The sequence below is a fragment of the Tursiops truncatus genome, chromosome 6 (assembly GCF_011762595.2).
Source record: "Tursiops truncatus isolate mTurTru1 chromosome 6, mTurTru1.mat.Y, whole genome shotgun sequence".
In the NCBI taxonomy this organism is placed as follows: Eukaryota; Metazoa; Chordata; class Mammalia; order Artiodactyla; family Delphinidae; genus Tursiops; species Tursiops truncatus.
In genome coordinates, this window is record NC_047039.1 from 6,369,412 (window position 1) to 6,393,150 (window position 23,739).

Sequence of the window (23,739 nt, forward strand, 5' to 3'; positions counted from 1 at the left end):
GTCTCTAAAACACCTTACCCCCAATTTTTTAGCATTAAGTCACCTAACACCAGGAAATACTTTGTAAATACATAAAACTAGTTTTCATTTTATGATCAGGAAAAGCCCCAAAACAACAACTGTGATATTAATGGAGGGCAATCTCTAAGAGGGCTGAAGATTCTACTTCAGTCCATCTGCTCTGGGAATTATGCTAATACCTTACCTTCCATTTAACAAGTTTGGTTAGTATTTCCTGTGTCAGAAATAATTCCAAATATGGCATAAGATGGACAACCAAGGCTCCCATGGTTGGGTAATAAGAATTTTGGCTCCTATTTTTAATAATTGATAGGTAACCAAGATTGTCAGGTTTAACTATGAAACTATCGACAAATAGGTTTCTTCTATAATCTCTTAGACAACAGATGGCTAACTTTCACTAATAACGTGATAACTATTTACAATAGTTATCTAAATTCCAATGCAAGCAACTGCTTCCTCAAATGAGCATTTCCTAGTAACTGCTTTCACCTGTAAATAAATATCCTCGTAAAATCTCGCCTAACTACAGTCATGGAAAATCACAACCACCATCTCAAAAGCTTTCTTGGGTTAGTTACTGAGAATTCTAGGCTTAAGACCAGTGATTTTTAAGATTTAACTCAAAATTCACTCTGGTATTCTACCCCAAACTAGATCATTATCAACAGAAAATGTAAACCTGTTCCTATTGTTTTTAAAAGTTTATGTGTTTTTAGGTATGGAGTCACTGTATGAGCTCCTCTGCCTCATACTAAAAAAGAAAGTTTCTCTCAAAATAAAATGTCACCTAAAAAAAAGGGACAAGTTAGCTAACCAATGAACATAAATGTCAAGAACAAACCTTGCTCATTTTATAAAACTGCATAAATTTTTGAAGTTCATTAAATTCCACCGCTGGTTTTTAAAGAACACTTTGTAAATATGAATAATATGGGCATGTTTGACTTTTAAACAAACATTATACTAAATCAACCATGTCTGAGAACTATTAGGCAGAAAAACAAAAAAAAGTTGACATGGTTCCAGACCATGACTTTTAAAGCAAAAGCTAATTGAGCATATACGACAAAGACAAATGAAATAATATACATAATTTTATTACAAAAACTTTTTAAAAAAAACAATGCAACACTCTCATTCTAGAAAACCCAAAATTCACTATTGATACTAATTTCTATGAGTTTGCTGTGCTACCATACACAAGTCAAAAAGTTAAAGAAACCATTAAATATTCAGAAACATTCATCAAAAGCTTTAAATTCTAGCTGTATGTAGTAGCCCCTCAAAAAGCTACAACCTGCATTTTTAAAAAAGTATTTTCTCTACAAAGAATCTTATCAGCTATACAAACAACTGTACAGTTTTTATACTGAAGCTAATATTGAGCTGCACTTGAATTCACATTCTTAGCAAAACCACTGCCTGAGCACACACACACACTGCACACGCATTGTTACAGGATAGCCATTCATTCCTCATCTTCATCCTCTTCCTCCTCATCTTCATCCTCTTCCTCCTCTTCCTCTTCCTCATCTTCTGGTTCATTCTTCTTCTTGGAGCCTGTTGGCCTCCCAGGGCCCTTCTTTCCCGCTTCACTCTTGCCCTTGGCACGGTATGCGGCAATATCCTGAGATATTGTCAAAAAAATAAAATCATCATCCGGTGTCATTACTCAACCATGAAAACCACTAAGTTGTAAACAATCTAAGATTATTGGCCAATAACCTCGATGACTGTCTAAAACTTGGTTTTGAGATCATTTGTTCCCTCCAGGCCTTCGAAAGCTAATGATGTAAAATAATGGGGGTGTATCAGATTGATGTCTGTCAGTACTTTCACTACCGTCATCTGTTAGCGGCACATAGCCTGTCCCCTGACCTCACATTTTAGATACACCTACATGAAACATTTAATCCTCCATTCTCAACTAAGAGATGCATTTTACCACAAATACATTTGAATGCAGCAACCTCCCAGGGCTACAAACACCGGTTGCAGTCCAAAGAAAGGAGGTTCCAATTAGCTTATACTCCTTAAGTGTACAACTCTCATTAGACCTTTTCAAAGCAAAGCTGACAACCATTAACACTGACCTACGGAAGGTTCCCCACTTGCTAGTCAGGGAAAACTGACTACAGCTTATACCTATTAACATACAGCTTACACCTACTTCTAACATGCTCATTTAGAAACTGGCTACCAGATTTCAACCTTGCCCCCAAAAAATGCAGACAACACACCTTTTCATACTTCTCCTTTAGCTTAGCTGCTTTCTGTTCATAGGGTTGTTTGTCTTTGGCTGACTGCTCAGACCACATTTCACCCAATTTTTTGGCAGTATCGCCAATGGATAAGCCAGGGTGCTCGCTCTTGATCTTTGGGCGATGTTCGGAGCAAAACAGGAAGAAGGCAGATCTGAAAGGAAGGAACAGAGCTGTAATGACCTGAATGAAAAATCATGGGGGCAGTTCAGTTGACTGAAAAGAAGACAAAAAAAAACAAACAAAAAAAAACTTACGGAGGCCTTTTAGGCGCATTGGGATCTTTTTTCTTTCCCTTCTTGTCACCTTTGGGAGGAACATAATTCTTCATCTCCCTGTCATAGCGAGCTTTGTCACTTTTTGCCATATCTTCAAACTTGGATTTTTCCTTGGCAGACATGGTCTGTGGGCATGAAAGCAGCAGTGAAAATGCAATACTGTAAACCGACATCCGTCCCCGAAAAGGCAGGGTTCTCTTCAGGGCCACATTTGCCTCCGTCGTCTTAAAATACACCAGCACCCCGAAGTCCTGTGCCTCTGACTCCGAATAAAACACTGGGGCCGGTCGGCGGCGGAGACAAGTTCAATGTCACGGCCACCTGCCCGCGTGAGGACCCTCGCTCTCACCTTCCATCTCTCGGAACATTTCTTGGAGAACTCGGCGAAGTTGACCGAGGAATCGGGGTGTTTCTTCTTGTGCTCCTCCCGGCAGGTCTGCACGAAGAAGGCGTACGAGGACATCTTGCCCCGCGGCTTGTTGGGGTCGCCCTTCCCCATGATGCTGCTGCGGCGGCGCGTCCACCTGGCGGGAGAGCGCGGCGGGCGCTAGCGGGCGAGGCGCCTTCCCGCCCAAACGCCGCCGCCCCCCACCCCCCGGGCCCGCCACCCCCGCCCGGCCCTTCCTCACAGGAAAGCCCCCGGCTTCCACGCCGCGAGCCCTGCTCCGAGCTGCCGCCTCGCGCCCCGCGTCCAAAACACTCCAGAGACGGGCCCGGACGAGCTTCCCGCCTCCGCAGTCCGGCCCGCCCGGCCAGCACCCGGATTCCGCCCGCAGGGCGAGCCCCGAGAGCCGCAGGCGCCCGGGCCGGCCGTGAGGCAAGGGGGTCGGCCGGCCACGCACCCCAGGCCCGGGTCCGGCTCTTGCCTGGCGGTAGCTTTTCCTCAGAGTACCGCGCAGCGGCCGGGTCCGACCGCGACGCTCCTACCCGCGGCTCCGGCGTGAAGTGGTATGTCGCTAACGCAATCCTCCGTCTCTTGTTTTGCAGACTTCTCCGCGCCACGGCAACTTGACGAGCCGGGCCACAGGCCACCCCCCCCGCCGCTCCTATTGGCCCTGGGGATTATTCAAACTCAGAGAGGCCCCGCCCCCTCGCCACGGCGGCTTCCGAATGGCCGGTGTGTCGCCAGGCTCGTCCCCCCGGCCGCAGCCTAGCAGGTTCGGTGGGTCGCCCGGGTAGTTAACTCCTAGACCCGTTAGAACCGGTCAGGAGAGGAATGTGCTGCTCGATCCTGATTGGCGGCCGGAAGAGGGTTTGAAAAATGGCGGGCCTGGCGCTGACTGGCTGGGGCGGGCGGCGGGGGGCGCGGTTGGCCCGTGGAGAAGCCCCGCCAGATTTAAAAATACCGTGTCGCGAGTCCGCGGGCTGCTCTCCGGGGTCGACGGCGCTCGGTTTGCGGGCGCTGAGGGGGCAGAAGCGGCTCGCCCCGCCGACCCCGACGGCGGCCCAGGTCCTGTTTGTCCCCCGCGCCAGCACGGCCCAGAGCCCCGGCTCCCGGAGCGGTGGTCGCCGCCCCGTCTGAAGAATAACAAATACGGAGGCTGAGGAGCCTGCGCTGCGGCCGACGGCCGGCGCCGCCGGGTGTCGCTGAGGCTGGGGTAGGACCCGAGGAAGACAGGTGGCGGGGACCGGGGAGGGGCGGAGGGAGCCATTACCGTCCCCATGGGGGTACCGCACGCCCGCGAAGCAGGGCGCCTTCCGCCCACGGAGTCCGCGAGGGGCCACTCCTCCCTCCCCCTTCGTCCCCGGCGTCAAATCCCGGGGTAAACAGGGCCGCCCGCGGGCGGCGGGGCGGGGCGGGGCGGGCGGCGTCTTCCCGGTCCCGCCCCTGCATCCGGGCTCCGATCCCGGGCCGCGGCCCCGGGGCCGGGCCCACACCCCTCCCTCCACCCCTCAGCCTCTCCACCTGAGCGCTGCGACGCCCCTGCCCCCCTCCCGAGGCCAGCCCGCTGTCACCGCAGTGGTCACTGTCTGGTCCCCGCAACGCGATCGTTTTTAAAACCTTTTCCCTATCAAAGATTCCCTTCGAGACTCGCGTGAAAGCTCCGCACCCCCCGTTGCATTTATGCGCCAAACTGCGCGCCGCGGCGTTTCCAGGCTCCTCAGAGCCCAGGTTAAGAATCTTCGCTTTAGTGTCTGGTGAGAGCGCAGCCAAGCGACCTTAGCTTACTGCTTCCAGGCATCACCAGCCGCCTTTCCCGGGGTAGGAGGACGTTGACTGACATCTTATGCTATTTCTGTGTTGTTTTTAGTTTTGAGGGTTATTTTTTCCTCTTGGCCCATATGTTAACAGTGACAGTTGGTTTCAACAGATTTTAAATATTCTTTCCTTTCTCAGTAAGTTCGCTGGCATTTGTTAGACTGTGTGCTCCTATTTGGTTTGGACACGGTGATCATACTCGCTAGAACCTCAGTTCCAGCAGCTAATTTTCTAGATTTACTAATTAAAAACTAGGTTTTTGCAAACGGAAATGGATGTTAGTTGCACAACATTGTGCATGTCCTCAATACCACTGAATTTTAAAATAAAGTTGAAAAGTAAGGCATCAGTGATCTGTTCATTGCTATTTGAATAATGTATGATTTGTTTTTTCCATTTGGATTTTTGTGTGCTTTTATAGCACGATTGTAACTGTGATCTTATTTGAGAATAGGGTCATTGCAGATGTAATTAGTTAAGATGAGGTCATACTGGAGCTGGGTAGGCCCCTAATCTAATATGATCAGTGTCCTTGTTAAAAGGGTTTGTTTGGCCATAGAGACAAGCATGGAGGTAAGATGATGTGAAAACACAGAGGGAGAAGATGGCCATCTACAAGCTAAGGAGAAGGGCCTGGAATAGATTTTTCCCGTACAACCATCAGGAGGAGCCAACCCCACTGACACCAATTTCCATTCTTTATTCCATCACAGCAGAGAACAGGAAAACATTTCTATATTTAATCTGCATTTACCCTCCATGCCAAGACTTCACTCTGCTGTACTTCCTGACCTAAAAGTAACATTGAGTTGCACAGTGAAGTCATAAATGAAAGAAGGCTTAAGTGAGATCTAGACAGTGGTTGGTTATAGAACAACTTTTTTTTTTTTTAATGGCAACTATATACAGAATCTGGTAGCACACACACAAAACTCTAATCCCAAAGGTTGTTCAAAAAAATGGATTAAATATACAAGAGGCCTAGTTCACTATTATGAATTACTTGGTATATTCACTATGTCATGACTAATATGACTTTATCAGAAAACTGAAATGTCCTATGAAGAGGTAGTACTAAAGGTGTTTCTCATTGTGCCACTAATCCTGTTATGGTTCTAAATGGGAAAATAAGATTGTATTTCTAAAGAAAAAAAAAAAGGTTGTACTCAACTTTAAAGCCATTTCTTTTCAGAAACATATCAATTTCATATATTCTAAAACTAATTTTCCAAATTTATTTTTATTAGAATACTACATCTTCCTAAAAGATGATAAAGGGGAAAGTGTTTATGTTTCTCATAAAAAATGTATAAATTAAAATCCAACAAGGGCTGTGATTTTGAACAGTACACTTAACATTTCTAGACTTTTGATTGACAAACTATAAAATGACATTTGGGGGATAATCTCTAAGTTTTATGATGCTATAATTCTGCAAATATGTGATCATAATGTGAGGAAATATTTTAATTTTAGCAGTTGTTAGGTGGTCAAGAGATTATAAATAAAATTTAAAAGATAAATAATTTGTTTCCAGGAAATCCTTTGGTTATAAGTACCAATAAGTGTGAGCCCAGTTACTTCAAAACAGTATTTAATGAAGTAAGAGTTTTATAGCTACTCAAATGTAATAAACTACATAGAACAAACTTTAGATTACACACTATTGCTCAGTTATCTTCGTCTTCTAGTAAAATGATCTTACCAGGGTTTTTCCCCCTAGGCGATACCAATCTATCACTTTATTTGCCAAACTTTGCCTGAGTTCAGCATCTCACAAACTGTAACAGCATAGATATTTAGCAATAAATTAATTATGAGCTAAGATCAAAGCTGTTTCCAAAGTAGGTCCCTTATCCTATAATATAAATAGCTGTTCTGTAGATAACCTGGAATTTATCTACAACAATGTCAACCTGACAGGATTGTGTAGAAATAATCTGGGTTGTGCTACCTATTGAAATTCATATCATTTATTCAGTCAGTTATCCTAAAAACTTGTACTTTTCATAATCATCAAATCATACTGGAAAACCATGAGGGGAAGAAAATATATACATTTTTTGTAACCTCCCCTCATACACACAAAGCAGTAAATGATAAGTTCTCAATAATTATTATTATTGATTGATTAACTCATGTAGTCAGTCCAAATTAAGTATACTTTCCGTAAGGTAAGTTGCATATAAAATTATTATTGTTCTCTCAAGTTGCAAAGTTAGTGTAAAAAACGGAAAGCCGTTACTTGCTCTGCATACATATTACTTTCTGAAAGATGAATCTTACATTGGAGTTTAATATTTTCAAGTTGTTTGAAAGGCAGAGGAGAAGAAAAAGCATACTCAAGTGTTATCACATGGGCACAGCCATTTGTGAGTAGACCACTAGTTCTGAGGCCTAACTGTTAAGAGTCACATTAGTGATGCAGCTCAACAGTAAATTTTTGAAGAAATGAAAATGCAGGTAAAGAAAAAACAAAAGCCTCTCGTTCTGCTGCTGGCATTTTCAACAAAAAATGATAAGAAAACGAAGGTATTTTGTTTTTCTTCAAAATAAAAAAACAACTATTACTTTTGTGAATCAGTGTGAACTAAACGTCCACCGAAAGAGCAGAAATGAATCTTTGATAGTCTTTCAGAGCTAAGGAGACAGAGACCACCAAAACCTAAAGCAAAAGGGCATGTGACAATGTCTAAGGATCAGGAACGAGCCAGATGTGAACTGGGTCTTACAACACAGCCTGGATACACACAGCTCAGTCCCTCATTGGATTGAGATAATCAGTCCCTTATCCTTCTACCTATTAGAGGGGTTCGTCCTGCCCTACAGAGGAAAGGTCAAATCCTCTCTAGTAGAAGAGGTCATCTGAAGCAAATCATAATAAAAAATGTGAAAACTAAAGACAGAAAACATCTTAGGAATCAGAGGAAAAAGACAGTAAATTTTAAAAAGCAACAATAAGCCTGAATGCTGACTCTTCAACAGAACTATGAAATCCAGAAGATCATAGAAGAACATCCTTAAATTACTAAAGAAAAAAACCAAACTGCTAACCTAAAGTTCTATATCCAGGGAAAAAGCTTTCAAGAATTAAGGCAAAATAAAGATGTTTTCAGACAAGAAAAAGCTGAGAATTCATTCCCTCAGTCCTGCTTAAGGAAAATGATCCTAAATCCTCAGGAGGAGAAAAAGAACACAGGCAAGGGTAATTATGTAAATTATTTGTTTAAAACAGAATAATAATGTCTTGTGCATTTTTATAACATGTAGAAGTAGATTCTAAGAAGAGATAGGAGGAATAAATGCAGTTAAATTGTAAGCATCTTTTTGTTGTTCAGAATATGATAAAAGTAATCATTTGTATTAAGCTGTAATATGCCTAGCATGATGTACGTACTTTGATTGGGGTCCTAGTTACACAGGTATGTGTATATATACACTTATATACATACACATGTAGGTATGTGCATGTGCAAAAATTCATCCTCCTGTATGTAGGATACCAGGTCTTTTTTTTTTTGCGGTACGCGGGCCTCTCACTGTTGTGGCCTCTCCCATTGTAGAGCACAGGCTTTGGACGCGCAGGCTCAGCGGCCATGGCTCACGGGCCCAGCCGCTCCACAGCATGTGGGATCCTCCCAGACTGGGGCACAAACCTGTGTCCCCTACATCAGCAGGCGGACTCTCAACCACTACGCCACCAGGGAAGCCCGGATACCAGGTCTTGAATAAGTCTATGCTTCAAAAGCCAATGACTAATGGCTAGTAAACATATGAAAATATGTTTAACATCATTAATCATTAGAAAAATGCAAATTAAACCCACAGTAAGATATCATCTCACACCCACTGGGATGACTATAATCAAAAAGAAAATAGCAAGTGTTGGTGAAGATGTGGAAAAATTGGAACACTCATGCATCACTGATGGGAATATAAAATAGTACAGTCACTGTGGAAAACAGTTTGGCAGTTTCTCAAGATTTAAACATATTTACCCAGTAATTCCACTCCTAAGATCTACCCAAGAGGAAGGAAAACCTATGTCCACAAAAATAACTTGTATATGAATGTTTATAGCAGCCTTACTTGTAATAGCCCAAAGCTAGAAACAATCCCAATGTCCACTAACTAATGAATAAATAAACAGAAATGTGGTGTATCCATACACTGGAATACTATTCATCAGTAAAAAAAGAATCAAGGGGGAAAAGGGACAAACACTGATAAAAGCTATAACATAGATGAACCCTTAAAAACATTATGCTAAGTCAAGCAAGACACAAAAGACAACCTATTGTATGATTCCATCTATATGAAATTTCTAGAAAAGGCAAATATATGTATAGACACAGAAAGCTAAAGAGTGATGCCCTAGGGCTGGAGGTGGGAGCCCGGCTGACAGCACAGATGCACAACAGAACTTTTTTCAGATGATGGAAATGTTCTGGAACTGGCTTGTGGTGATGGTTGCACAACTGTATAGATTAACTGAAAATCACTGAACTGTACACTTATAATGGGAAAGTTTGTGATATGTAAAATATGCCTCAGTGAAGCCTTTTTTTTTTTAAAGGCCAATGACTTATTTTTCCACTTGCAGAGTACTGAATCCAAAATAGTCAAGAACAATTTAAACTTTAACAGTAAGAGCTGCAGAATACAGTATGAAAATAGAGGCATCATTTGGGAGGGAGTGAATACTACTCTTCTGTTTTAGGAAACAGTAGTTAAGAGAGTCAGCAGCTATTGAATTGTATAATAACATTGTTAATTTAGCCCATATTTAGCTGAATATCTATGGCTTTCATACAGGAGGAAGATAATTCTGTTGTAATTTTTTTTGAAAATAATTTTTTGTCTACTGTTTTGTAGGTGTTTCCAGTTAAAGTAAATTTGTGATATATTAATACTGTGCTGATCTTATATCTAGCCAATGACAGTTTTAAGTTTGGTAATGACTAAAAATTGTAAATTCTGGTGTAAATACTCATAAGGGTGAAATATTTACAACTTTGCCCCCTAAATAATTTTGATTCTATGCTTAGTAGTTTGATGGTATTTAAAAATTGTTTGCAAACGATATGAGATTTTTCAGATGTACTTTAAAAAATATCCATCAAAATTCAAAGTCTAGAATTCTAATTAGACTAAAACAATGCACTTATGCAGAGTTGAAGATTGGACTAATTAGCAAAGAAGAAAGAGTATTTACTCTGTCTAGTAGGACAAGCTGAAAGTTAAAAGGACAATAAAAATTGAACTGATCGGGCTTCCCTGGTGGTGCAGTGGTTAAGAGTCCGCCTGCCGATGCAGGGGACACGGGTTCGTGCCCCGGTCCGGGAAGATCCCACATGCTGCGGAGCGGCTGGGCCCGTGAGCCATGGCCGCTGAGCCTGCACTTCCGGAGCCTGTGCTCCGCAACGGGAGAGGCCACACAGTGAGAGGCCCGCGTACCGCAAAAAAAAAAAAAAAAAAAAAAAAAAAAATTGAACTGATCTTACTTTGTGGAAAACTGTCATTCTAGGAATTTCTGTAACCAGGTCTCTGGACAATGACCCCACCTTTGTACAGACACAGCAGTGCTCTGTCTATTCAGTAACCTCTAAGCCTGTCTCATTCCCACATTTTTTTGTGTTGTTTTTTGAGAGGGGGGTGGCAAGGTGAGGGTTGGTCTGAAGGATCTTGGGAATGGAGTGAATGTAACATAGAATCTGAGTCTGCTCTCCCTGGTGAGTAGGAAATCAAAAGAAAGTCTATTCTCAAAAATCAAAAACAGAAATCAGTGAGGTAACTCCACACAAATGTGAAATACTCTTAATGTGGATAAGATTTAACCAAAAGAATCTGTATTTCTCAATCTTTTCTCCTGCACAAGATTCCTGGCATCCTACTTTCATGAGTCTGGATTCATTTTCAGGTTCCAATGCAAATCTTCCAGTGCCAATGCTGCTTCCCAACCTGCACACCCCTCTCGCCACTGCAGCTTCCTAAAATACAGTCGCTTCATAAAAACCTTAAACCTGCGTGCCTCCAAAATGTCTGTATTATGTCTAAAGCAAGTGAGAGAAAAAGACACTAAAAACACACGTGCTGATTTATGACACAAGAGATGAGCCAAGGAGAAGACAGAAGATGCAGGGAGGTGATTGTGACAAGCAGTAATGATAAGGGCGGGTCATGGGCCAGGTTGCACAAAGTGGTAGCTGTATACAGAGGGACATTAGGTTTTATAAAATTTATGGCTAATGCCATATGTATTTAACAACAGAATGTGATACACGGTACCATTTATTTAATAAACATAGTGTCTGCTGTGTGCCAGCCACTGTTCTAAGTGCTCTAAAAATATCTAATCCTCCTAAAGCCAATGAGATAGAAATACTAGTGTTATCTTCACTTTTACAGAGGAAGTCACTGAGGCAAAGAGAATTAGTTACTTGCCTGAGGTCACAGTATCAGCCAGTATCCAGTCAGGAAAAGAAAAACCACTTTGGGTATTTCAGAAGGAATGTTATTACCTCTATTTTTGACGGAATCCCTACAGAAGGACTGGAGGAGCAAAAGGGAGAGAGTGTGGCTATCCACAGGGTACTTCGATAAAAGCCAGCATCCCTGCTCTTGGGACACAAAACAGAAAGCAGTGTCATCCAAAACCCACAAATGTGTGCTTCTGAGGTTTTTGGAACGTAACTGTTGGCGTTACTAGAACTATCTCTGCTAGCTGCTTTGCAGGAAGCCAGCAGCCTTCGGGCACCCCTGTTCCTGGAGTCATCATAGAGGAGCACAGTGCTGCCGAGGCTGCTGGAGCCCGAAGAAAGGAGGAGTGCCTTCCACTCTCCTCCTGCCCACTGATCTCCTGTCAGCAGAACCGAACTGGAGACCTCCTGGCAAGTGAGTCTGGGACATGTCCTTTAGGGTTCCAGAACCCTTTAGGGTTCCAGAATCCAGAGGAGAGAGTAGAGCGAGAAAGGAACTGAGAGACAATTGACAACCTGCACAGTCAAACAACTGGCAAGTGGCCAAGCTTGAACCTCAAGCAGTCTGGTTCCCGAGTCCATGCTCTCAACTACTACGCTGTGCTATGGCACTAGGATGTACTGTAACAAGAGTATTTCATACATTTTAAATTAACATCTGATCATAAATGTCAATCAGCAGCAAAGAAATTGTAGGACTTGTATACATTAAATATTCCAGAAATATTTAGCAAGTTCCTACTTTGTGCCAGGTGCTGTTCTACTAGAAATACATTGAAAGGGAGGGGAAAAAAAGAACAGAAAAGAGGGAAGAGAGCTCCTTTCTCCCTATTTCAGATTGAACAAAATTCTCTGGGAAAGATTCCAGCTGGCTTGGCTTGAATCATGGGCCCACCCACTGGACCAAGCGCTTTAGCTGCTGTGTGAGTATTGGGGAAATAACCTAGTGGAAATGCCCTTTATAATCCTGAGACAAGGATTTGAGTGCAGGTAGTTTATCTGGAGGATTCAGGAAACACCAGTAGGAGGTGGGGAAGTGAGACAAAGAAGGGAAGGCAGTAAATAAAGGGCGCCTTATTAAGCCAGCTACCACTGGTAATGCCTGGAGCATAATCCCATGGGAAAACTTGGAAATGGTATGAAACACATGCCTCAAAGTTACCTACCTGAGGAGCAAGAGAGCTGGGGTATCTGTACAACAGACCCTGTCAGTCATTAGGTGAGAGCTGCTGAGATGAGAGCCTGATAATTCCCTGCATTTCCGAATTGCCCTGACCCCAGGGACAGGGCTGCCTTCCATTCTTGGGAGAAAGCCCTCGGGCAAAGATACAGACACCAGTAACAGGAAAGCAGCCTGAGGAATTGAAGTGGTGAAGGCCAGAGAGTTACCAGCAAGGATCTGAAGGGTCTACTGCACTTAATTTCTTCATCAGATAAAAATTTCCTCTACACAGAGTTGTTATGATTTCAAAGGAAATAATGCCTGGAAAGAGTTTTATGAAGTAGAAAGTCTAATACAAACAATTATTGTTTGGAAGTTTCTTGAAGGTAAGGAATGTGTATCATGTTTTATATCTCTCCTAGGACCTTGCACAGTGCTGTATATATGTCATAGGCTCAAATATTCACCGAGTGAATTTGTCAATTTAATTAATAACTGAACATATTCCTTTTAGGTTTACAAAAGGTGGACTTATTTTTAAACTGTCATTAAGATCAATAACTCACTTCTGCTAACTTCTGAAAGAATTTTTCATGTTTCAAGAGTTTTAAGTAACGTGGTCTTGTCCTAGTCCTTCTATTATTCATCTTAACTCTAGACAGTGGTAGATAACTCTATTAATCACCTACCCAATAACCATTCTCCTGTTCCTTCTTATATTAAGAAATACCTTGATTATAATAAATAGGGTATTCATAGATTATTGCTGGTTCAAGTCAATCATGAGAATGCTACTCTAAACAGCATGGGGGAAAGTCAGGAAAATCACAGGTACCGACCCTGACACTGATGAACTCCTGAAGCATCACCAGTCTTCTATTACTTCAGAAAAATAAACGCCCAACAATACTGTTAAGCAGGTATTCTGTTTTATGCAGCCAGTGATTCATAACTTTTTAAATAACTTTTTTCCCCTCTTTTTGCATAGCAATCCCAGGACAAGTCATTTTATTTCTGGAGTAAATTATTTAAGATAGTAACTTATCAGGACACACAGATGAGCAGTAAGCGGTTAGACACACTAGTCGTAATCCTTCTGCATTCCCCTCTGACTAAGGCAAGCTCACAGGATTCCCCACAGCCCTCTTCCTGTGCTCTCCCTGCAGCATTCACTTTGATATTTTAAAACTTACGTCTCAAGAAGCTCAGCAGGGCTCTGTCACAGAAAGTGGTAGTGAGGTGATGACCTTTCAGATATCAGTTAATGTAGCATAATTAGTCACCATGGTCTCCTCTGCCCAGCTTCTTGGGTTGGCTCCACCACATTCAAAACATACGTTCTCTGTTCTCCCTCCAGAATATATTTTGAATCTCTAATTATCTCCATCTCTGCAATAATCACACAAGTTCAAGCTGCAATAATTTCTTACCCAGAATACAGCAATAGACTCTGGTCTCCCTAATTCCAGGAACTCTTGGCCTTAACAATCCTTCTTCCACGGAATAGCCAGAATGATCTTCTCAAAACATAAGTCAGATCAATTGCTTCCCAGCATAAAACTTTTCAGTGGCCTACCGTTTCACACAAAATAAAATCCAACACCTTGGACTTCCCTGGTGGTGCTGTGGTTAAGAATCCACCTGCCAATGCAGGGGACGTGGGTTTGAGCCCTGGTCTGGGAAGATCCCCCATACCACGGAGCAACTAAGCCCGTGAGCCACAACTACTGAGCCCGTGTGCCACAACTACTGAAGCCTGCATGCCTAGAGCCCGTGCTCTGCAATAAGAGAAGCCACTGCAATGAGAAGCCCATGCACTGCAACGAAGAGTAGCCCCCGCTCACCGCATCTAGAGAAAGCCCATGTGCCACAACAAAGACCCAACACAGCCAGAAATAAATAAATAATCTTGGGAAAAAAAAAAAACCAACACCTTACCATTGCACACAATGCCCTGCATCATCCTGTCTCTGACATCAGCCCCCATGGCTCCCTGTCCCTCACGCCATAGTTATATAGACTATCTTTCAGCTCCTTAAACGCCAAATCTTGTGCCTCAAGGCCTTTGCACAAGCTATTCCTTCTGCCTAGAAGACTTTTACCTTCTTTCTCATCATAGCTGGCTCCTTCACTTCAGGTTTAAGCTTAACTATAAAGTTGCTGCCCAAATTTCTCTCATAACAGTTATCACACTCATCACTAACTGTAATAATATGTGTATCTGTTTGCTTATTAGTTTAGGGGGTCTATTCTCAGCTAGACCCCAGTTGGGCAGAGATGGTTTCTTTTCTTCTCCTTTAACACAGCACTTGGTACATGAGTGCTTGTAAATTCAATTAAATGAATTAATCAATGAAGTAATAGTACTGATTTGACTTGAAAGCAATCCCCAGAGTCCAAACTGGATTTTTTTTTTTGTCCTTCCATGTAAAAGAGGGATGTGTGATTGCAGCTTTCAGCATTATGATAAACTAAGTACTTGGGTATTTTTGTGTTCTTCTAAGAATTATTTCCTGAGTAAATTATTCTTTTTAATGCATTACTAGGATGGCAGAAAATGGGGGAAATATCTAAGGAATTCCCCTCTGCCAAAATAAGGGCCAGGGTAGGGGGAGACCCCAACCATGAGCTAAACTCAGGAGTGGTAGCTTTGAGGGCTAGGTAAACCTGAGGCCCAGGTCAGCCCTGAGAACAAATGCCCAGGGCAGCAGTTTAATGTGTGACCCTAACCTGTAGGCCCACAACAAGGAAGGGAAACTAACTGGAGCCAACATTAACTCAGGCCTTTTGAAGAAACTAAAAAGCATATTGGTAGCACATTTTGTTTCTTCACAGAAACATATGAGAATCCTCAGTTGGGAGAACATTCCAATTTAATGTTGCGGAAAAATCACAGATCAAATTAAGTACAAAATCAAAGATGACCAAGCAAATGAAGAAGCAAGCCACTGTTGAACAAACCCAAGGAATTCAGATATTGCAGTCATTAGATTTGGAATATAAAAATCCTTAATAGGAAAAAGGACAAAATGATAAAGATGAGGAAGTAACAGGTGTCTATTAGGAACGGCAAGAAAGATTTGAAAATTAACCAACTGGATCTTCCAGACGTAAAAAACATAATTGTTGACATATTAATGAATGGGCTAAACAGATAAGATAGAGCCGAAAACAAAATTAAACTGGAAGATGTTATTAAGAAATTACCTAGAATGAAGCACAGAAGAAGGACATGAAAAATATTCAAAAATGAAGTTGAGAAACGTTGGAAATAGAATGTTTATCACTATTCCAATATGTTTAATGAGTTCTAGAAAAAAAGAGACAGAGAAAACAAGGAATGGTACTATTTTAATATTGTAGGTGAATTTTTTTATAATGAAAAATATGAATTCAAAGTTAAGAAGCACAAAATAACTCAAGTAGTTTAATAAAAATAAACCAACAACAAATACTGCAAGTTGAATTTGCAGAATATCAAAGATAAATGATTTAAAAAGAAGCTAGAGAGAAAAGACAGTTTCCCTATGAAGGAAGACAGACTTCTCAATAGCAACAATGGGAGCCAAAAGACAGTGAAATAATACATGTCAAGTGCTGAAGGAAAATGACTGTCATCCTAGAACTGTGTGCACCCAGCAAAATGATCTTGCAATATAAGTGCACATAAAAATATTTTAAGATTAAAGAAAGTTGTGAGACTCAACAGACTAGCCCTAACAGGACTTCTAAAGTAAGTACTACTGAAGAAGGAAAATAACCCTAGAAGTACAGTATGAATACAAGAAGGACTAGTTAGCATTAAAGGAAAAAAAAAATAGTTGCCAGTATGAGAAAAGAGAGACAGGAAATAGAAAATAACCAGTTAGAACACAGAGATAAACATGAAAAATATAGAAGAGCATCAGAGATAAATGTGACAAAGTGAAAAAGTCTAGCTTCATGTACCTTGAGTTCCAAAAGATGAAGAGAGAAAATGGAGGAAAGATAATTGAAGAAATAATAGCCAAGAATTTTGCACAACTGATAAAAGACACCCATAGATTTAAAAACACACAGGGAATTCCCTGGCGGTTCAGTGGCTAGGGCTCTGCGCTTCCACTGCAGGGGGCATGGGTTTGAGGGCTGGATCCCTGGTCAGGGAACTAAGGTCCCGCATGCCATGGGGCGTGGCCAAATAAATAAATAAAAAATAAATAAAAGCAGTTGTGCCTTACCAAAAAATAAATAAAAACAAAAACCCCTCAACCTAAGCCTCACACCTTACACAAATATTAACTCAAAATGGATAATGGACTTCAACATAAAATGCAAAACTATAAACTTTTTAGAAAAACAACAACACAGGAGAAAATCTTTGGGATCTAGAGCTAAGGAAAGAGTTCTTAGACTTAACACCAAAAGCACAATCCATAAAAGGAAAAACTGATAAATCAGATCTCATGAAAACTAAAAGATTTTCTCTGTGAAAAACATTGAGAGGATGAAAAGACAAGTTACACAATGGGAGAAAATATTTGCAAACCACATGTCTGGGAAAGGCCTAATGTCTATATTATATAAAGAACTCTCAAAACTCAACAGTAAAAAAAAAAATCCAATTAGAACAATGAACAAAAGAGATGAACAAACACTTACCCAAGCAGGTACAGTATATGCATGGTAAATCAGCAGATGAAGAGGTGTTCAATATGATTAGCCATTAGGGAAATGCAAATTAAAACCACAATGACATATCACTACACACTTATCAGAATGGCTAAAATAAAATTAGTGACAACACCCAATGGTGGAAAAAATACAGGGAAGCTGTATCCATCACTCATCCATTGTTGCTGGCAATATAAAATGGTACAGACACTCTGGGAAACAGTTTGCAGTTCTTAAAAACCTAAGCATGAAACTATATACAGCCCAGCAACTGCACACCTGGGAATCTATCCCAGAAAAATGAAGTCTTTATGTTCACACAAGAACCTGTACATGAATATTTACAGCAGCATTGTTCATAATTGCCCCCAAATGGAAACAGCCCAGATGTCCTTCATCAGGTGAATGATTAAACAGACTGTTTTACATTGGTACTGTAAAATAAAAAGTACTCAGCAATAAAAAGGAGCAGATTATTGACACATGCAACAACCTGGGTGAATCTCCAGAGTATTGTGTTGAGTTAAAAAAAAATCCCCAAACTTACATACTGTGTAATTTCATGTATTTTTATATATTTTGTTTTCAAATGACAAAAATTATAGAAATGGAGAACAGTTTAGTGGTTTCCTGGGATTAAAGAGGGGGTGGGGTCAAGAGGGACATGGGTGTGGCTATAAAAGGGAACATGAAGGATTTCTGTGGTGATTGAAATATTCTGAATCTTGACTGTCAGTGTCAATTCTGGGCTGTGATATTGAACTATATAGTTTTGCAAGAGGAAGCTGGGTAAAATGTACACAGGATCTCTGTAATGTGCCTCACAACTGTATGACAATCTGCAATTATCTCAAAAGTTTTATTTTAAAAATTATAATAACGAGCTAATGGAGGGGGAAATGGAACAATAAAAAATATTTAATTGATTTTTTAAAAAGGCAAGAAAGAAGAACATGAACAAAGATGCAACAAATGCGAAACACACAGCAAGATGGTAGTTTAAAATTCAAGTGCATAATTAAATATACGAAATAATTCGATTGAAAGACAAAGATTGTCAGATTTATTACATAAGCAAAACCCAATCCTCTGCTGTTTAAACAAGATACGCCATAAATACGGCACAGAAAAAGTGAAAGTAAAAGAATGGAAAATGATGTATCATAAAAACGTTAGCCAAAGAAATCTAGTATAGCTACCCTAATATCAAACAAAGTCAAATTTGTGTCCGTTATTACTAGAGACAAAAAGAACATTTCTCAAAAGAATCAACATATCAAGAGGATATAAAGTCCCTACATATTAAAAGATAAGAAATATCATGATCAGTCAACTGGAAAATTTAGGCCAAATAGAAAAATTCCTTGAAAAACAATGCCTTAACAAAACTGACAGGTGAAGAAATAGAATATCTGAATGGTCCTTCATCTATTAATAAACTTAGCCTGTACTTAACCTTCCCATGAAGAAAACTCCAGGCACATATTTTTTTTCACCAGTGAAGTCTAGCAAGCATTTAGGAAGTTCACAAATTCTTCCAGAGAATACAAAAAGAGGAAACATTTTTGAACTTGTGTTATGAAGTAAACAGAACCTTGGTACTAGAGTTGCCCAATTAAAACTAACTTCATATAAGCAATTAACACTTTTTAGTATAAAATATTGCACAGGATATACTTATAATGCTAAAAATTACTCATTGTTTATTTGAAATTCAAATTTAACTGGGTGTCCCACACTTTTATTTGCTAAATCTAGCTACTGTATTGGTAACAATACCTGATAAGGACTTTACAAGAAAAGTAAATTACAGGCCAGTGTCTTATGAACCTACAGGCAGTAATCCTGAACAAAATATTGATAAATCCAGCAACATAGAAAAAGGATAACATGATGACAAATTTGGTAGTCTTCCAGAAATGCAAGATTAGTTTAACACTTAAAAGTATCAGTCATTGTGATTTGCTACATTAATGGACTGAAAAGAAAAAAAATCATAAAATCATCTCCAAATGCAGAAAAAGCATTTCATAAAATGCAACACCCATTTATGATTTTTAAAATTTTTAGCAAAGTAATAGTAAAAGAGAACATCCTTAATCTAATAAATATAACTCCAAAAACCCTACAGAAAACATTGCATTTAATATGAAATGTTGAAGTAAGTTTTCCCCTGAAATTGGGAATGAGACAAGGAGATCCACTATCACACTTGTACTCAATCATGTATTGGAGGTCTTGGTCGGTGTAATAAAGCATTCCCTTCTTTTCCCCCTGCCCCCTCCATAAGTAAAAGAACTGGAAGAAAGCAACAGTGTAATACGTAAAGTAATATATATGTATAATATAAAGTAAATTTTTAAATACTCTTTAAAAATCCAAATTCATCTGTAGATTTAGTGAGATCACAATATAATTCCCAGCACATTTTTAAAGAATTTGACAAGCTGATCCCAAAATTTATGTAGAAATGCAATAGGCCAAGAAAAGCCGGTAATATTAAAGTAGAATGCAGTTGGAAGACACACTATCATATATCAAGATGATTATTAAGTGGCAGTAGCTAAGCAGTGTGGTATTGGTGAAAATATAGACATGTAGATCAATGGAACAGAAAAGGCCTACATATATAAAATGCCTTGATTTATGACAAAAGAATCACTACAGTGCAATGGGGATAGGATGACATTTTTTAAAATAAATGGTGCTAGACTGAGTATCCTCATAGACAAAAATTAAATTGAAGTACTTCACATCATACACAAATATCAATTCTAGGTGGATTGCAGTTCTAAATGTAAAAGGTAAAACAGGAGCTTCTAGAAGATAACAGAGGACAATACCTTCATGACCTTGCAGTAGGCAAAAAATTTTTAAATAAGACACAAAAAGCATTAATCACATAGAAAAACATTGATAAACAAGATTTTTGAAAATTAAGAACTTCTGTTCATCAAAGCGTGCAATTACGGGTATGAAAAGGCAAGCCCCAGCGGGAGAAAAGATATTTGCAGTACAAATATACCCAACAAAGATCTCATATCCAGAAAATATGAGGAACTCCTACAAATCAGTAAGAAAAAGACGTCATTTTTTTAATGTTCAAAAAGACTTGCACAGACATTTCACAAAAAGTTTTTCCAAACGGCTAATAAAGCTGTGAAAATATGCTCCACATCTGTAAGAGAAATGTAAGTTAAAACCATAATGAGATACCTCTATATATCACCATATGGATAAAATTTTACAAACTGGACATATCAAAATGTCAACAAGGATGCTGAGCATCTAACTCTTAGACTCTGGTAGTCAGAACCACTTTGAGAAATCATTTGACTGCATCTACTAAAGCTGATCGTAGACATAATTATGTCCCAGAAATTCTACTCCTAGGTCTATGTCCTCAGAAATGCTTATGTATATGTAAACATAGTCCCATAAACATATATTGGAATGTTTCTAATGGCATTTTTTGGTAATAGATTAAAAAAATCACTCATAGGGAGTTGGAGTGAATTGTCTAAGTGGAGAGTTTAGAAAAGGAACTTGGGTGTGGGCAGCCCAGCCACTTCTTTTCCCTTTTCTCCTAGGAGCAAGCTGCTTTCAGGAAACATGCATTCTGTTCTCTGCCTCCATGCCTTCTTTTTCAAAGTCCAGTGTGGGTGTGGCCTTTGGTTGAAAGGTTAGCTCTCTGATTCTGGGGTTTTTGAATTAAGTTCAGTTGCCTGCTGTACAAGTCAATTCTCTATATATCAGAAATAAGGGAATATTCAGTCTCCATATATGATGTCTTTTGTTTCCCTATTGCTTCATATTATTTAATGGGCCCCTTCAAGGTCCCCAAATCTGGTGCATTGGCCAAAATCATCAAGAAATAAGACAAAAAGTGAGGTGGATGGAGACCAAACATGCAGAGACTGAGACTTCTGGAGTGAGCTTGGAATGTAGCTTGAAGTTTTTGAGCCCAAACCATATGAATTCTCGACCTTGGCCTTTGAGGCTCATACTCTGTAATGTGGTAGATGTTTACACTCACACAGTTTGCTTTTAACTGCTGTGCTCTCTGAGGGTGTCTTTAACTCTTAGGTCATGTGGGTCTTTCACTCTGGTGGGCTACTGAAATTTATGGTAATAGGCAAATAGCTGTTTTTAGAAGAGCCCTGCTAGCCATAGGAAGCATGCATGAGTCCCAGCAAAGAAAATACCTCTAACAAGCAAATAACCTCCAGCAAAGACAGGTGGGCCTTGCTGGCTGGCCTAAGCAAGTGAAGCCTCAGCTTCACAGGTCAAGCTAGGCTCAGCAAACTTATAAGACCTTCAGAGGCCTCAGTAAAGGGAAGGCCAAGAGGACCTTAGCAGACAGGAGTCTTAGCAGACAGCAGCACCTTTGCCCACTTGTGGATGTGCAGCCCCCAACAAATCAGCTGATTTCTACAGCCTGTGGAAACCCTAATAAACAAGGACATGATTGTAGGCAAAAGAGTCTTCCCCTATACCGACCCATCAGACATGAGAGGCAGTCAATTATTTGCTGCTTATACTGTATTTTTTCAGCTGGGTCTACAGTCAAGGACATATCCTGCACCCAAGTTTCATGTGTGTTATAAAGGACTTATGTTTGAACTTCTAGCTTCAAATTGTCACTGCCAGGCCTAGTTAGACAATGTGGATAGGCATATCTAAATCCTACCCGTTTGTATTTTATTTTTGTCTACCTACAGGGCCAAAGGAGGAAACTATTCAGTACTAACCTCCTGGATTCATGTGGCTTGTCCACAGGCTCTTGAGAGTCACTCATTACCTACTAGGTTGACTTTAATTCTTTGACTCCATTTGTTCTGACCATGGCTTTATCTGCCATGCTACAGTCAAATTGTAGCTTCGTTTATAGGAAGGGAGAGGACTTATATTAATAAATAATGGGAGTTCTTATTATAAAGACTATGCCATCTTTTTGAGTTGGAGTTAGAAAAATAACTCAATGAAATGATTACAAATCCGAAGGTTAAAAAGGGAGTTTAGAAGACTGTGCTTAGAATATTGTCTCTAGGAATCAGATGTGCTTAGAAAGTCAAGGAGAAGCTAGGGTGGCTTGAAAAGTACGCGTCAGTCTTGTCTTCTGAACAGTAATAATAGTATAGAGACAAAATAAGGAAGATGGGGGACTTCCCTGGTGGTGCAGTGGTTAAGAATCCGCCTGCCAATGCAGGGGACACGGGTTCGAGCCCTGGTCTGGGAAGATCCCACATGCCGCGGAGCAACTAAGCCCGTGCGCCACAACTACTGAGCCTGTTCTCTAGAGCCCACAAGCCACAACTACTGAAGCACGTGCGCCTAGAGCCTGTGCTCCACAACAGGAGAAGCCACCGCAATGAGAAGCCCGTGCACCACAACGAAGAGTAGCCCCCACTCGCCGCAACTAGAAGAGGCCTGTGCACAACAACGAAGACCCAACGCAGCCAAAAATAAATAAATTAATTAATTTTTTAAAAAAATAAGGAAGATGGGCTGATTGCACTGGAGGAAGAGAGAGGTTTCCTTAGGAGACTATCTGACCTCTTGGAGAGACAGCTTCTGGGGGAACAGACTAGGAAGATGCAAAATGGTAAAATGAGATCTTGAATTCCAGGATAGACAAGTATAAGAGAGAAATGGAGATGCACTTGGATTTAAGTGTTCTTAAAACTTTATAAAATGGGGAAACACCTTCACTGTTACTAGATCAGAAAATGACTGTGGCCCAAAGAAATCTGACAGAGGAAGAAAGGCAAGATCTCAAAGGGGCAGACTGGAATGACTCCCCAAAAGGAATCAGGATCTGGAGAACTGAGATGCAGTTTCTAAGGGCATAGATTGACTTTGTAAGGACAATTAGGGAAGCACTTCTTAAAGACTGGGGCTTGACTTGCAGGGAATTTAATTTTTCTTTGGGAACTTGACAATGGGAGGTTGTTTATATTCAAATGTGGTTTTATTATTGAAGTATCTTTATGTTTTAATTTTAAGTCAGTAAAGAGTCTCTGCTTACTATGGTCACAACGTGCCTAGATAGAATTCGAGGTAGGAAATAGAAGAGAGAGTGAATTTTCAGCCTTGGGCACAGAATAGTCCTTGGAAGGGATTGGATTAATGTCATGTTTTGAACCATTTCAGAGCCTTCTGTGGGAACAGACCTACATCACACACTTTGTGATCTAGGAGAAATCACAAAGGGGTGGTGATGAGTATTGAGAGGGGGACAGACTTCTGAAAGTGGGAGCAAAATTACCCTGGTTGAATGCTGAGCTCCTCCCGAAGAGGACAACCCCATGCCCAGAGGACTCTGGGCTTAAGGTCTAAGCACGGTGGACCAACAGAAGGAAACCCACAGAATGGCCAGTAGGGGAGGGGAAATGATTCCTTACCTCACTCAGTTCCCTCACTCACTCCTGCCCTGAGGAAGTGGGATGACTTATCTGGTGAGTCGGAAAGAAACTGGGTATTCCTCTTCCAGCCCCTCCTCCGTCCGTCTTGGGAGTCAGCCTGCCTCAGACTGCACACATTCTGCTCTGTTCTCTGCCACGTGGCAAAGGAAAGGCAGTCTGTGGTTTTCCAGCTCACCTGTGATTTGACCAGTTCATTGTTATTGCCTACAGAGGGGGACTGCATTCCCCAATATTAGCTTTATCAGTAAGAAAGGAGATCC

At 40.7% G+C, this 23,739-nt stretch overlaps 3 protein-coding genes across 5 annotated transcripts in view; 1 reads left to right on the forward strand and 2 right to left on the reverse strand.

The window, feature by feature from the left end:
• Positions 1 to 1,105: 1,105 nt before the first annotated feature.
• On the reverse strand, positions 1,106 to 3,568 carry HMGB2 (high mobility group box 2). Of its 3 annotated transcripts, none has more exons than XM_019932362.2 (5): positions 3,430 to 3,568; positions 2,913 to 3,087; positions 2,543 to 2,688; positions 2,265 to 2,439; positions 1,106 to 1,651 (listed from the first exon to the last, which is right to left on the reverse strand). In XM_019932362.2, the coding sequence occupies exons 2-5, from the start codon at positions 3,060 to 3,062 to the stop codon at positions 1,493 to 1,495; spliced, it is 630 nt and encodes a 209-aa protein (XP_019787921.1). In that variant the 5' UTR covers positions 3,063 to 3,087; positions 3,430 to 3,568; the 3' UTR covers positions 1,106 to 1,492. The 3 variants fall into 3 exon arrangements, with proteins under 3 accessions (XP_019787921.1, XP_019787924.1, XP_019787922.1); XM_019932365.3 differs by having other exon boundaries at positions 3,406 to 3,536; XM_019932363.3 differs by lacking the exon at positions 3,430 to 3,568 and adding an exon at positions 3,193 to 3,305.
• On the reverse strand, positions 3,111 to 4,347 carry LOC141278924 (uncharacterized). Its single transcript, XM_073805691.1, has 4 exons — positions 4,219 to 4,347; positions 3,910 to 4,081; positions 3,183 to 3,618; positions 3,111 to 3,126 (listed from the first exon to the last, which is right to left on the reverse strand). Exons 1-4 carry the CDS (start codon positions 4,225 to 4,227, stop codon positions 3,111 to 3,113), a joined length of 633 nt encoding a protein of 210 aa, XP_073661792.1. The 5' UTR covers positions 4,228 to 4,347.
• The window catches only part of SAP30 (Sin3A associated protein 30), a 36,286-nt gene continuing 16,567 nt past the window's right edge, over positions 4,021 to 23,739 (forward strand). Inside the window, exon 1 of the mRNA XM_073805751.1 lies at positions 4,021 to 4,161. The gene's annotated coding sequence lies outside the window, so the exon portion shown is untranslated. The remainder of the gene's footprint in view (positions 4,162 to 23,739) is intronic.

What these genes read in the sequence shown, in the direction of transcription:
- HMGB2 (XM_019932362.2), bottom strand. Translation starts at nt 3,062, where the DNA reads ATGGGGAAGGGCGACCCCAACAAGCCGCGGGGCAAGATGTCCTCGTAC. An exon ending in AATGTTCCGAGAGATGGAAG is followed by an intron (nt 2,689 to 2,912) that starts GTGAGAGCGAGG and finishes TCATGCCCACAG; the next exon opens with ACCATGTCTGCCAAGGAAAA. An exon ending in AATGCGCCTAAAAGGCCTCC is followed by an intron (nt 2,440 to 2,542) that starts GTAAGTTTTTTT and finishes CCTTCCTTTCAG; the next exon opens with ATCTGCCTTCTTCCTGTTTT.
- LOC141278924 (XM_073805691.1), bottom strand. An exon ending in GCCCGCGGACTCGCGACACG is followed by an intron (nt 3,619 to 3,909) that starts GTATTTTTAAAT and finishes AATAATCCCCAG; the next exon opens with GGCCAATAGGAGCGGCGGGG.